At 45.6% G+C, this 13,024-nt stretch overlaps 2 protein-coding genes across 2 annotated transcripts in view; one reads left to right on the top strand and one right to left on the bottom strand.

The window, feature by feature from the left end:
* WDR93 (WD repeat domain 93) overlaps positions 1–1,763 on the bottom strand; it is a 43,546-nt gene extending 41,783 nt beyond the window's left edge. The window contains exon 1 of the mRNA XM_059371581.1: positions 1,702–1,763. The gene's annotated coding sequence lies outside the window, so the exon portion shown is untranslated. The remainder of the gene's footprint in view (positions 1–1,701) is intronic.
* Positions 1,756–11,911, top strand: PEX11A (peroxisomal biogenesis factor 11 alpha). The gene is made up of 3 exons (XM_059371582.1): positions 1,756–1,951; positions 7,668–7,783; positions 9,889–11,911. Exons 1-3 carry the CDS (start codon positions 1,896–1,898, stop codon positions 10,458–10,460), a joined length of 744 nt encoding a protein of 247 aa, XP_059227565.1. The 5' UTR covers positions 1,756–1,895; the 3' UTR covers positions 10,461–11,911.
* Positions 11,912–13,024: the final 1,113 nt, after the last annotated feature.

Consider the following 13,024-nt stretch of genomic DNA (forward strand, 5'->3'; position numbering starts at 1 on the left):
CTTCGGCTCAGGTCATGATCTCAGGGTCCTGGGATCGAGTCCCGCATCGGGCTCTCTGCTCAGCAGGGAGCCTGCTTCCTCCTCTCTCTCTCTCTGCCTGCCTCTCTGCCTACTTGTGATCTCTCTCTGTCAAATAAATAAATAAAAATTAAAAAAAAAAACAATTATAAATGTATTTCATGTGTTTAAAAACCAAGAGGAAATGTTCGCTAGAGATGTGGAAGAAACCCAAACTGAACTTCCCAAGATGAAAACTACAGTGTCTAAGATGAAGAGTACATTCGATCAGATTAATCACAAGCTCTTCAGAGCAAAACAAATTAGATGGACAGAGGATTAGGAAATTTGAAGATACAGCATTAGAAACACTTAAAAAAAGAGAGAGAGGAAAAAAAAATGAAGAAAGGTGTGGGAGAACCTGAAGTAGTCTAATTTAAGTGTGATTGAAATCCCCAAAGGAGGGAAGAGGCAAAAAAACAAAAACGAAACAAAACAAAAAACCCTGCAGAAATAGACAAAATATTTCTAAATTTGATGAAACTGTAAACTCACAGATTTAAGAAGAACACAAGCCCTAAGCAAAGGAAACATGAAGAAATCTACACCAAGGCACATCATGGGCAAAACCCTTGATAAAGACAAAATTTGATGAAGACATACCCCCACGCACTGCGAGTGTGCTTGGGCTCTGCTCCCTTGTCTTAATTCTATGCAACACCCCCCCCCCCATGTCCGTGAGCACTCCTCTCTCTCAAATAAATAAATAAAATCTTTAAAAATATATACTTGTTTTTAAAGATTTTATTTATTTATTTGACAGACAGAGATCACAAGTAGGCAGAGAGAGGGGAAGGGAAGCAGGCTCCCCACTGAGCAGAGAGCCTGATTCGGGGCTGGATCCCAAGACCCTGGGATCATGACCTGAGCCGAAGGCAGAGGCTTTAACCCACTGAGCCACCCAGGCACCCCCAAAATAAATATTTTTTAAAAATAATTTAAAAATAACCATACGGTATGTGGGTCTTTATTTGTAATCCTCCCCCTGGCCTGCAAATGTTAAGGGCAGGCCTGACCAAGGGAATAAAGGTTACAAAAATAAACTTTCTGATTGTAGGGGGTATATTTCGTAATATTACTATTATAGAGCGGGAGGGATTCCATGTCTTCAAGCCCCAAAGAACCAACGCTCAGTGCTGCAATTTCGCCGGAATCTATTTCTGCCTCAACTTGGTTCATAGTAGCCCCTCTAGGATTTCCTCAGGTGGCAATCTTGAGTTCTTAACGATCCGCACAGAAAATTCTCCCGCTTTACCTGACTCCCCATGCTGGAAATACATGCCACGTGTTGGGTTATCTCTGCTCTATTTCCTACCCCAAACTGGAGCTGGGGTTGCTCAAGGGAAACCGAGGTACAGAGGTGGGACACGATTAGGCCCCAAAGTCCCCAAGCAAAACCTCAGGGGACTCTCCATCGGGATGCCGCATGGGGTTCCGGAGTGCTCAGGATCTCGGGAAAGGTCAGAGGCTGGGGAGATCCCCCACCCCGCGTCCTCCTCTAACAGATCCTAGATGTCAAGGAGCATCGGGAGATTCCCCCCCCCCACCCCGAGTCCCCCTCTAGGAGACCCTAGATGTCGAGGGGCCTCCAGAGACACGCGGGGAACCGCTGAACCCAAGCGGAGAAGCCAAGTTTCCGCTCACCTGGGCTGGGAGCGTGGCGTCGCCTTAGTAACCACCACTTCCGGTCCCCACCGGAAGCCCGCGAAGTCGTTCTAGGGAAGGCGCGCCCGCCCCCACGGGGGAGGGGAGACTGAGCTTCTCCCGAGGGGACCCGGCGAAGCCCTTGAGGACTCGCGACTGAACTCGGGGCGACACGTGGCCTCGGGCCGGAAGCCATGGACACCTTCATCCGCTTCACCAACCAAACGCAGGGCCGGGACCGACTCTTCAGGTGAGTCGGGTGCCCGCGACCTCCACCCCCTTCCCAGTGCTGCGACCTGAGCCGGGTCTCGGGTCCCCCGGCTTCCGGAGGAGGGGCTCGCCCGGTGGACGGCGGCAGGACGGAGTTCGGTTCCGGAGCCCTTCTCGCAGGCAGCCTGGCGGACCGGACCCCGCCGTCCGCCCGAGCCTCCGCGGGACAGCCCGGTGTGTGGCCCCGCAGCCGCCCGGGGCCCTGACCGTGTTGGACCAGTCCAGCAGCGTTCCTCTAACCTGGGGAAGGCCGGGACCTCTCCACTCAGCCTTCCTCCCGGCACTTTAAAAATTTTTTTAAAGATTTTATTTTTTTAAGTAATCTCTGTACCCAAGGTGGGGCTCGAATTGGCAACCCCGAGATGAAGAGTCCGCGGCTCCACCGCCTGAGCCAGCCAGGCGTCCCCGGGATTTGTTTTTTTTTTTCTAAGATGAACTTTGGGCTGACATTTGTGACCCGGGAAGCCAGCCATTTGGTTGTGGCTTCACATAATCCATGAAATGCTTACGGAGAGACAGAATTTGTATTTATCTACTATTATTGCCCGGTCTATCTCATTGAGATTGTAGGGCAGGAAAAATTCTCCCCCTACCCTCAACGTCTTTCAACTAGACTAAGAATTACATTTACACGGAACAGCTTCACAGGAGGGGGAGAAAAGAAAAAGGTGCGTGCACAGAGTCCCATATTTGAAATTCAGACCTAGAAAAATGACCCAGGCAGGCACTTTTTATACATTTTAGGCAGACAATAACATTTGTGAGGAATTGACAGGATAAAGAAAACAGGTGTTTGAGAGCTGCATTTAGGAGGGAATCCTGAACAGGATTTAAGCCGATGTAGCAGGATTCCGGAAAAAAAAGTAACGAGGTTGTTTCTACAACTTTCTCCGTTTTAAAGCCCCTGTCTCTGGTGATAAGCATGTCTTTTGACTTCGGTAGTACAGGGAGGGTATCTTTCACATGGGAGATGTGTTTTCTGGGTCTGAGTGTCCCTGCACCAGCTGTTTCTTAAGTAACTTTCTTACTTAAAATAATCAGTGTGCCCGAGTGATACACTTTGGGGTGGCTTACCCTTGGCTGCTACACTTCCCCTTTCTGAAACTTTCCTGGACGTTTCCTACATTAAAAGTTGAGCTGATAGATGGCCCTGTCTCGTTGAACCAGCGACTCAGTTCTGACAATAGGTCATTTTAGTTAAACTCATTTCAGGAGGTGGTGATGCAAGAGTGTTCTCAGAGTTAGGCCTGTGGTTCAGATAATCAGGTAATAAGGCATTTCGATGAAAACAAAAGAAAAACAATGATTCATGATCGGATCAAATTACAAACCAGTTTCTGAGTTCTGAGTATAGCCAGTCAAGGATTTCTAGTTGGCAGGTTTAAAGGATCTTTATATCAAGTGAGGGCAGGCAGTGGCCATCTGTCAGAATTGCTTGGTTTGTAGTTTGAGTGTCTCTGGTGATCATTTTGAGTGGCTCACAGAGCACCAGGCATGAAAATTGCTCATGTGTGAGCTGTTGTGGTTTTTCTAAAGTTCACATCAACTTGTTCATGCTCCGTGTGCAGGGCTTTAGGAAAAAGGGCAGTTTTAGTTACTTATGATTTTCTTTCTTTTTTTTTTTTTTTTAAAGATTTTATTTATTTATTTGACAGACAGAGATCACAAGCAGGCAGACAGGCAGGCAGAGAGAGAGGAGAGGAGGAAGCAGGCTCCCCGCAGAGCAGAGCACCTGACGCGGGACTTGATCCCAGGACCCTGAGATCATGACCTGAGCCGAAGGCAGCGGCTTAACCCACTGAGCCACCCAGGTGCCCCTACTTATGATTTTCAATCAAGAATATAAAAAATATTAGTTTGGAAAATCGTAACCAAGCATTGGAAGAAACTAGAAGAAACCAGGACCTAGTCCAGTTCATAAAAAATTGTTATTTGAACCTAATATCCACAAAGTTGTGTTATTGCAACATAGTTTTGTTTTTGTATCATCAGTTTCATTTTACCAATTAAGACTAATTAAGACTAATTTCTTTGCAAAAATATATCTAGTTTGGAGAAACTTGGCCTGGTTATTTACATAAGTGCAGCAAAAATACTGCTTAATCATACAGGCCTTTTAAAATCTGCTTTGCTGGAACTTTTTGTAAGGAATCTTTTTGATTCCAGAAGTCAAGCCAAAGACTTGCCTTCAGCTGTCACCTTTAATACCTAGAGATTAAGGCTAATTCCTCTCCTCTTGAGGTCCCCAAAATATCCTGAGGTTTTTGCACCTGTCAGGAGGTGACTTACTCACCTGGTAGGGCTCCTGGGAACCTGGTAAGCAAGCTGTCAGACTCTTTTTCCAAAGGGCTTTACTGGCTCCATAGATCATCCTTAGGCCTTCAAACTGTCTAGTCATATCTGAGTTAAAGCCTGTCTCCCAAATGTGACATTCCAGTCACAGCCTTTGAACATAACCCATGCTTCCAATTGTGTCCTGTCACAAGGAGAGCAAACTCTTACTGAACTTGGCCAAATAAATATGTTGTCAAAAATATATAAGAATTCATTGGGGAGGGTATGTGCTTTGGTGAGTGCTGTGAAGTGTGTAAACCTGGTGATTCACAGACCTGTACCCCTGGGGATAAAAATATATGTTTATACAAAATAAAAAATTAAAAAAAAAAAAGAAAAAGAAAAAAAAATATATATATAAGAATTCAGTGGGTGTTTTTGAATTCTGAAGGGATCAGATAGGGAGAAAAAAGAAATTGTTGTAAATCGTAGCTTACTTAAGAGAAGAAATTTTCTTAAATCTGGAAAACAAAACATTAAAAATTTATCAATATTTTAAGCAAAAATGTCACAATTATAATTATCCTTCTCAGTTCATTTAATCCCTTGTTATTTTTTCTTGATCTGCTTTAATTCAGTTCTCCTGTTAGTTCCAGAAATTCTTTCCCAGTTCAGTTTTATGGTCTTAAGGTTATTGGAAACCTGTATTTGTCAAAGTTCCTTATTATGAATCTCTCAAGATCAAACACATTTGCAGGAAGCTTTTGTAAAAGGATCTGAGTAAAAATGTAAGAATGACAAAAAAGTTTAAAATGGCCATGGTTGAAGAGCTGATTCAAGTTTGTCAGGGAGGAAGAATTCCTGTTCCCTCAAAGATCCTTCTAGACTAAGAATCAAGTTGACCTGAGACAGATTAAAAAGAGAAAATCAGATTTAACAGGTGTACACAGGGTGTCCACATAGACATGAAAATTCCAAAGACAGGAAAAATGAGGGGTGTTTTGTGTGTGTGTGTGTGTCTGTCTGTCTGTCTCATGCTGAGCTAAGGAGAAGGGAGTAGAGGTCTGGGATTTCAGAGGAAAGGAATGCATTTTACAGTCCTAAGGAGAGCAGATACTCGGTAATGAACTGTTTGCCCTACCATACCGATGGGTCATTCAGATAAAATTTATCTCTGCTAATAACGCTTTTGCTAGGAAAGACCCTCAATTTAGATTCTATGTAGTTAAGGGAGGGGCAGAAAGTTCTCTTGAGCCGGCAGGATCTGAGAGTAGTAGGATTAGGAAAAAAGTAACAAGGTTTGCTTCTACAACTTTCTCGGTTTTAAAGCGCCTATCTCTGGTGATAAGGATGTCTTTTGACTTCCTTAGTACAGGGAAGGTATTTTTCACATGGGAGATGTGTTTCCTGCTTTCTGGGGGACAGAGGAGGGTCTGAGTGTCCCTGCACTGGCTGTTTCTTAAGTAACTTTTATTTAAAATAATCAATGGGCACATTTGAGGGCAGCCTGCTCTTGGCCGCTGCAAGATTCTGCGTGTGAGATAGTTCTGTGAACTGTAAAACCAGGCACTGTGTGGAGAGCACCAGACAGGGCTGATGCACCTCTGCGGTACCTGCTATGCTACTGGAAATACTGAACAGAGGTTGTGCTTTCGTACTAATTAGTTCATGATGTTTCTTTTAGAAATTTGGTTGATTCTTGCTCAGTAGTAAAGAAGGAATAATTAGGGTTGTGGTTTCATTTAACAGCTTTCCCTTCTCTTCTGAGTGTGCCAGGGCTGACACAAACAGGCCAGTGTGCAGAGCCCTGATCATGAGATTTTCCAAAACCGACTTGATGCCAGATTTTGTTCTCAATATGTTACCACTGTTAATCCATTTAACCCTCATCACAACCCTGAGAGGTAGAGATTCTAAGTGATTCCCATTTCACAGATAGGGACACTGAAGCGGGAGGTTAATAGGAACACAGTGGCAGAGCTGAGATTTAAATCCACACAGGTAACTCTCATGCCCACCACCATGGTAATGACCAGCCCCTACCACTGTAGTAATTTATTTGATAGGTTTTTTTTTTAAATGGTCGCACTGTGTACAAGCTTCATTAAAAAGAAGGCTTCAAATGCAGTGCACTTGGAATGTACCCTGCAAGCTTCATTAGGGAGGTTGGTTAGTAAAATAATTGTTTTAGATATACTTTTCACCAAGATCTGAGATCTCTAGGATTCATTTCCCAAGCCCTGTGGTTATCTATAGCTCCTGTGAACTAACTGGCATTCATAAAATAATACCTGGGTTTTGGACACGTTGCTGCTATTAGCCCAAATCTGAGAAGGGGACTTACTGGCATGACCGACTTGAGCCCTATAGCCAGGAAACTGCTTTAAAAATTCTTCTTACTTCATCCGCAATAACAGTTTCTCCATTTCGGAAAATGTGCCCCATTTTTATTGAGAATCATATCTGTAGCCTGAAGGGATTCCAGTGCAGTTAGAGGCTTGTGGGAAACAGGCAGCCACTTCATTAAATGGATTCCAGTGCGTTTAGATGTTCGAGCATGTGTCACAGGATTTTTCATGGGTTCCATTGCTGTTAATGAGGCAGTGTTACTTGTAGTCATAATAATGATCGCTTTACTGGCTACTATTAAGCAGGAGTCCGTATTTATATAAAATCCTAACTAGTTTTGTTTTTTAAAAAAGATTTTATTTATTTATTTGACAGAGATCACAGGCAGGCAGAGAGAGAGGGGGAAGCAGGCTCCCCGCGGAGCAGAGAGCCCACTGTGGGGCTCGATCCCAGGACCCTGAGATCATGACCCGAGCTGAAGGCAGAGGCTTTAACCCACTGAGCCACCCAGGCGCCCCCAAATCCTAACTAGTTTTGAAAGACAAATGTAAAAACCTATCTCTACATATTCATGCATTGGTGTGTGTTTAATCCTTTTGCAAAAAATTCACAACCGAACTTTTCGTTCAGTTCTGGTTGGAGTGTGTGTCTGATCACATAAGTAGTTGGCGATAGGTACAAGGTTCATTTTAGAAATCGGAAAAATCGTTCTACACAGGAGAAAAGAAAGACTAGGGATTGCTGCAGATTTGGTATGAGGGAGATTTTTGTGCCATTTCCACTGTGCCTCTACCCATTTCTCTGTGCCAGCAACAGGCCATTTGAAGGGCTGTTCACTGTTACCTCACCGTTCTGTTTCATTACCTTTGTGTCACATTTCTGCCCCATGTTCTGCCCTTTAGCCCCGTGGAGTGAATGTTACAGAATTGTGCTCTTGTAAGAGCCACTTATGTGAGAACTTGTCTTGGAAACTTCGCTTTTAGCAACACGTGTTCCTCCTTTCTTTACTTCATGATTCAAATTTCATTTGGCTTGTAAATCATTCTCTTCATTTTTTTTTTTTTCCATTCCAGAGCCACTCAATACACATGCATGTTGCTTAGATACTTGTTAGAGCCTAAAGCTGGCAAAGAGAAGGTGGTACTGAAGCTCAAGAAACTGGAGACCAGTGTGAGCACTGGCCGCAAATGTAAGTACCCTGTCTCGTGAGGGACAGTGGCTCCCGGTTTCAGATCGTCAGACCCTGCAGTTCACAAAATACTTTCTAGATCGTTAATTTTTTTTTTAAGATTTTATTTATTTATTTGACAGAGATCCCAAGTAGGCAGATAGGCAGAGAGGGGGAAGCAGGCTCCCCGCTGAGCAGAGAGCCCGATGCGGGGTTCGATCCCAGGACCCTGAGATCATGACCTGAGCTGAAGGCAGAGGCTTAACCTACTCAGCCACCCAGGTGCCCCCCAGATCTTTAATTTCTAATCCTCGAGGTTTTCTGGTGAAGTCGACCAGGAAGGCTGCCCTCTCAAAAGGAGAGGCCAAGAAGACTGAATGTTTGCTGCAGACTGTTCACAAACACCCTCCTTTGTGCACAGTTGGTGCTACGCTGTATCTTTCTGCTTAATCATAGCCTGTGTTAGTTAGCTCACCTTTAGTTCTTAGAGTTAGGCAATGTCTTGGCCATCCTTGACATGAGCTTCTGCCTACAGTAGGTAGGCAGAGAGGTTAGAATGGAATGTAGACATCCCATGTTGAACAATCATTTTTTTTTTTTAAGATTTTATTTATTTGACAGACAGAGATCCCAAGTAGGCAGACAGGCAGGCAGAGGGAGAGAGGAGGAAGCAGGCCCCCCGCTGAGCAGAGAGCCGAAGGCAGAGGCCCTAACCCACTGAGCCACCCAGGCGCCCCTGAACAATCATTTTGAGCACCTACTTTAGGTATAGCTGAGCTTTACGAGAGAAATAAGATTGCATTGTATAAATAATGATACAAGATTTAGTGCCAGATATATTAGCTAGGATAGAAGCGGGGGAAAAGATTTGGGAGGCGGTGGAACTTGAGGTATAGCTAAGAGAGAAAGGGAAGGAAGGCCTTGAAGGGTGATTTCCCCTGCGAAGGCTCAGAATTGTTAGGAACAAACCATTGTATTAGGAGGTCATGAGGAAACTAGCTTGACAGAGCACTTAGGTTGTCGAGTGGAGGGATGTTGGAGGATAGGACCAGCTGGTTTTGGATGGCTTTGAAGGATAGGATTAGCAGTTTTCAGAATTTTTAGTATGTTAGAGCTTACAGGTCCTTTAGAGGTAAGGTTCTGAAGTCTGGAAAGGACTTACCCAGAGTCATTCAGCCAGTTGATGCCAGAGCCAGAACTGGAACCCAGGATAGTCCATTACACAATCTGGTTTGTGTATTTTTGATAAAATCATACCAGACATTCTCGTGAGATTATAAGTCTCTTGAGGGTAGCTACTTTTGAGCATTTGCTGAGTCTAGGATATAGTCCTTTAAGTAAAGTACTTTTTTTGTATTCTCCATAATGCGTAGGACTATAACTCCTTCCGGGTAGGTGCTCAAGACATACCTGTTGATTGCTACACCCCTGAGGAACTGAGTTACATGTTCAGATGAGGGTATACCTTGCAGTGGTAGATTTAATTCAAGTAGGAGTCACTGACGACAATATTAATGGTTTCCTAGCCACTAACTCCTACTGTCTCTACTTTGTCTTCCTGAGTAGGGAGCCAGAGGGGGATTGGACCACACAGATGGCAAAATGATAATGATGTTTTATAAGAAAAGCCATCTTTTGTTTGGAAAGTAAATAAAATCTAAGGCATTAGACTCGCCAAAAGATTGTTGGCATCTGAGTCAGAGAAATGGCCACAGGGAATCAAAGCTTCTTGTGTGCAGAAATAAATAAGTAAGTAACTAAATAAAGTTGCATCTAAACTTCCTGTTATAGAACTTTTCTTCTAAAGATGTATAACTGGTCATATTCGGATGTCGCAATCCACACTCACGACTGACCTTGCCTGAAGGGTGTTGTAAGCCAGTGTTAAGCTGTTCACTGGAACGAAGGTGGTAACATTATTTAAAGAATCACTGTCTTTTGTGCCTGCCAGGATCATTTTCGGTGTCCTTAATATGCTGTAAAGCCCTTCCTGATTCCCGAGCGAAGACTGAGCCTCACATAGTAGTCAACACACCAGTGCTGGCCTCCCACCCCAATACAGGGCTTCTGCCTTCATATGATATAGTAATTCGATACTCGTTAACCATTGTGGGTTCTTCTCACAGGGTTCAGATTAGGCAACGTGGTACATGCTGTGCAGGCGACCCAGGAGAGCGTTCACGCCACTGACCTGGTGCCCCGCGTATGCCTGACGTTAGCCAACGTGAACCGTGTGCTTTATTTCATCTGTGATACCGTCCTCTGGGTGAGGAGCGTAGGCCTTGCCTCCGGCATTAACAAAGAGAAATGGCGAATGTGGGCTGCCCGCCACTACTACTATTGTCTGCTGCTGAGCCTGGCCAGGGACCTGTACGAGCTCTCCCTGCAGATGGAACAGGCTGCACGCGACAGGGCGAGGGCGGAGCAGTCACTGTCTCAGGAGCCTCTTGGGTACAGTGTGGCCGATGAGGAAACAGAATGGCTCCAGTCCTTCCTCCTCCTCTTGTTCCGATCTCTGAAGAAGCAGCCTCCCTTGCTCCTGGACACAGTGAAGAACTTCTGCGATCTCTTGAACCCCTTGGACCAGCTGGGGATCTATAAGTTCAATCCTGGCATCATTGGACTTGGAGGTCTTGTGTCCTCCATAGCGGGCATCGTCGTCGTGGCGTATCCGCAGATGAAGCTGAGGGTGCGCTGAAGCGGTTTCGGACGGAGAACGGCGCCTGCTTGAAAGACAGCGTCTAGGGTGCGTCTGCGTGAGGCACAGACCGCGTCAAGCGGCACTTAAAGACTTGTTCGTGGGAGCATTTAGCGACTAGTGGTGTGAGCAAAGGTGGGGCCAAGAATGGAGAATGGGGCACGCGAAGAGTTATAGGTGTTTTTTAGAGGGCTGGAGTGGCTTCTGAATTTCTGAGTATTTTCCTTTCGTCTAACATTTATTGAGCATCTTACGCTCATAGTGGGAGCTCATTGTTTGCTAAATGTATAACGATTGAAAAAGGCCCAAACAGTTGAAACATTAATATACAGCAACCTTTGGGGTGCGCCCCTCACTGCTTTTGTGCAACTACCGTAGGTCTGACATCAGCCCTCTCTCAGACCTAGTAAAGACCTCTTCCTCCTCTGACCAGATACCCCCCCCCCCCCCCCCCATAGGGCTTCTCCCTCGAGGACCATGCCCCCCCCCACAGCCTTTCATCATGGCAGTCCTGCCCTTCCTCTGTCCAGAAGTACAATCAGAAAAGCATCAGGCACCTTCGTGGTAGAAATGGTGACTTTAGGGAGTGCAGCGAGAAAGCAGATATCAGAAGCACGTAGAAAGGACTGGGGGCCCCTAATATGGGAGGTCATGACAGGTGCCTGTGGGTAGCCTGTGACAGATGAGGAAACCGGTTAAAAAAAACAGACCTGCACCTCATTCCTCAGACTCCAAATCCAGTGTTTTTCAAGGATAGTTCATCGCCTTCCTGATTGAGTGGAGGTATGAGACTCCTGTGTGAAAAGCCTTTTTTAGAACTTTGTTAGTGGTTTATAGAAAAATTAAAGCTGTATCTAGATTCACCAGCCAGATTTTTTTATTTAAAGTCATATAACAGTTCGGGCACTGCTACGTTAATTTTCAACAACAGTTACGCAGTTAAGAAATTTCATGAGTACTCTGAACAGAGGAGCACCACCGTTTTCTATGAGAAATCAGACTTCATATGTGTGGGGCGGTTGGGGAGTGGAAAAGAGCAATGAGGAAAAGGCCATTTATTCATGGTCCTACTTCCCATCTTGGCTGTTGAGTTCTATGTTGATTGCAGATCCCCTGATTTGGGGGAAGTGAAGCAGAAAAAGATTGCCGCCAGGTGGGAGGGTCAATGTCAGTCCTATCAGTGAAGCCATTTCACTTACCTGAATGGAAATGACAAAAGAAACGCGCGCTAAATATGTTTCCCATAAATGTGAATGAGATTCTTAAAAAGCAGCTCAGGTCCTTGGCGCTCATATTTTTCAAGTGTTTAATCAAAATACTTCGGTAATTCTAAGTGAATTGAAAGCTGCTAGGTCAGGGCAAGTAAAAAGTTTGAGCAATTAATTTTACTTTGTCCAGATCCTCTACTGTCCTAGATTAATTATGTCCAATAAATTTCTAGACAAAAGAGACTCCAGTATCTGAGAGTGTGTCCTGGGAATGAGGAAGAGCTGAAAGGGGGGCGAGTCAGAGGTGATCAGGGGGTACACGGCTGGTAGAGCTGCTCTGGTAAAATGAGCTCTTGCCTGGAAGATCCACGCCGAGGAGGAGGATGAAGAAAGATTTAGCCTGGAGCAGCGGGGTGGAAAGAGACCCCTGAGGGGCTCTCATCCAGGACGGCGTCTCCTGTCTCAGCTCTGACAGGTGGCACTCGGGCGTCTGCCTGGAGAAGTTGGTCTCGAATCTGTGGTGGCAGGTTATGGCGGCATCCGTCTCTGTACTTTTGTCCTCTGCAACTTCGTGGGGGCAGGTGATGGGGAGCTTGAGAAATACTACCTGTTCTGGAATTTGTGAAAACCTCAACAGTACCCTCATACCTCCCTCCCTGTGCATCTTTCCCATTTCTAACGAACCCTCCCCACCTCCAAGCCTCCACATTCATGAGGGATTTTAAAAACCGAAGGCATGGGGCACCTGGGTGGCTCAGTGGTTAAAGCCTCTGCCTTCAGCTCAGGTCATGGTCTCAGTCCTGGGATCGAGCCCCGCATCAGACTCTCTGCTCAGCGGGGAGCCTACATTCCCCGCCCCCTGCCTGCCCCTTTGCCTGCTTGTGATCTCTCTCTCTCTGTCAAATAAATAAATAATCTTAAAAAACAAAACAAAACACCAAAGGCGTTTCTAACAGATGGACAGGCCAGCACATTCACAGCTAAATGCTGTTCCCTGAGAATTGACCGAGCAATGAAGCTTTGAATGCCAAGCTTAGCAGTGGGGTCCACTTGTGCACGGGAGGACCAAGGTCCCTATGCTCCTGTGGGAAGGTGGGGGGTGAGGGGAGGAAAGACGGTGACTGTCGCTCAAGCTGGGGCTGGAAGACAGACCACTCCCGGGGCACTGCCCTGTGCCCTTTCACCGCTTCTCACCTCTCACCCACATTCTGGACTCCCAGCCGAAGCTGCCAGAGGACTGGCTTTGTCAGCAGAGCTTTCTGGCACGGAGCCCTATACACTGTCTGGCCCAGAGCCATGGCTCCAAAGGCTTGGAACCGCCCTTTGGCCCAGTTTGCAATCCAGACAGAGCCTCAT

This window comes from Mustela nigripes, chromosome 13 (assembly GCF_022355385.1).
Source record: "Mustela nigripes isolate SB6536 chromosome 13, MUSNIG.SB6536, whole genome shotgun sequence".
Classification (NCBI taxonomy): domain Eukaryota; kingdom Metazoa; phylum Chordata; class Mammalia; order Carnivora; family Mustelidae; genus Mustela; species Mustela nigripes.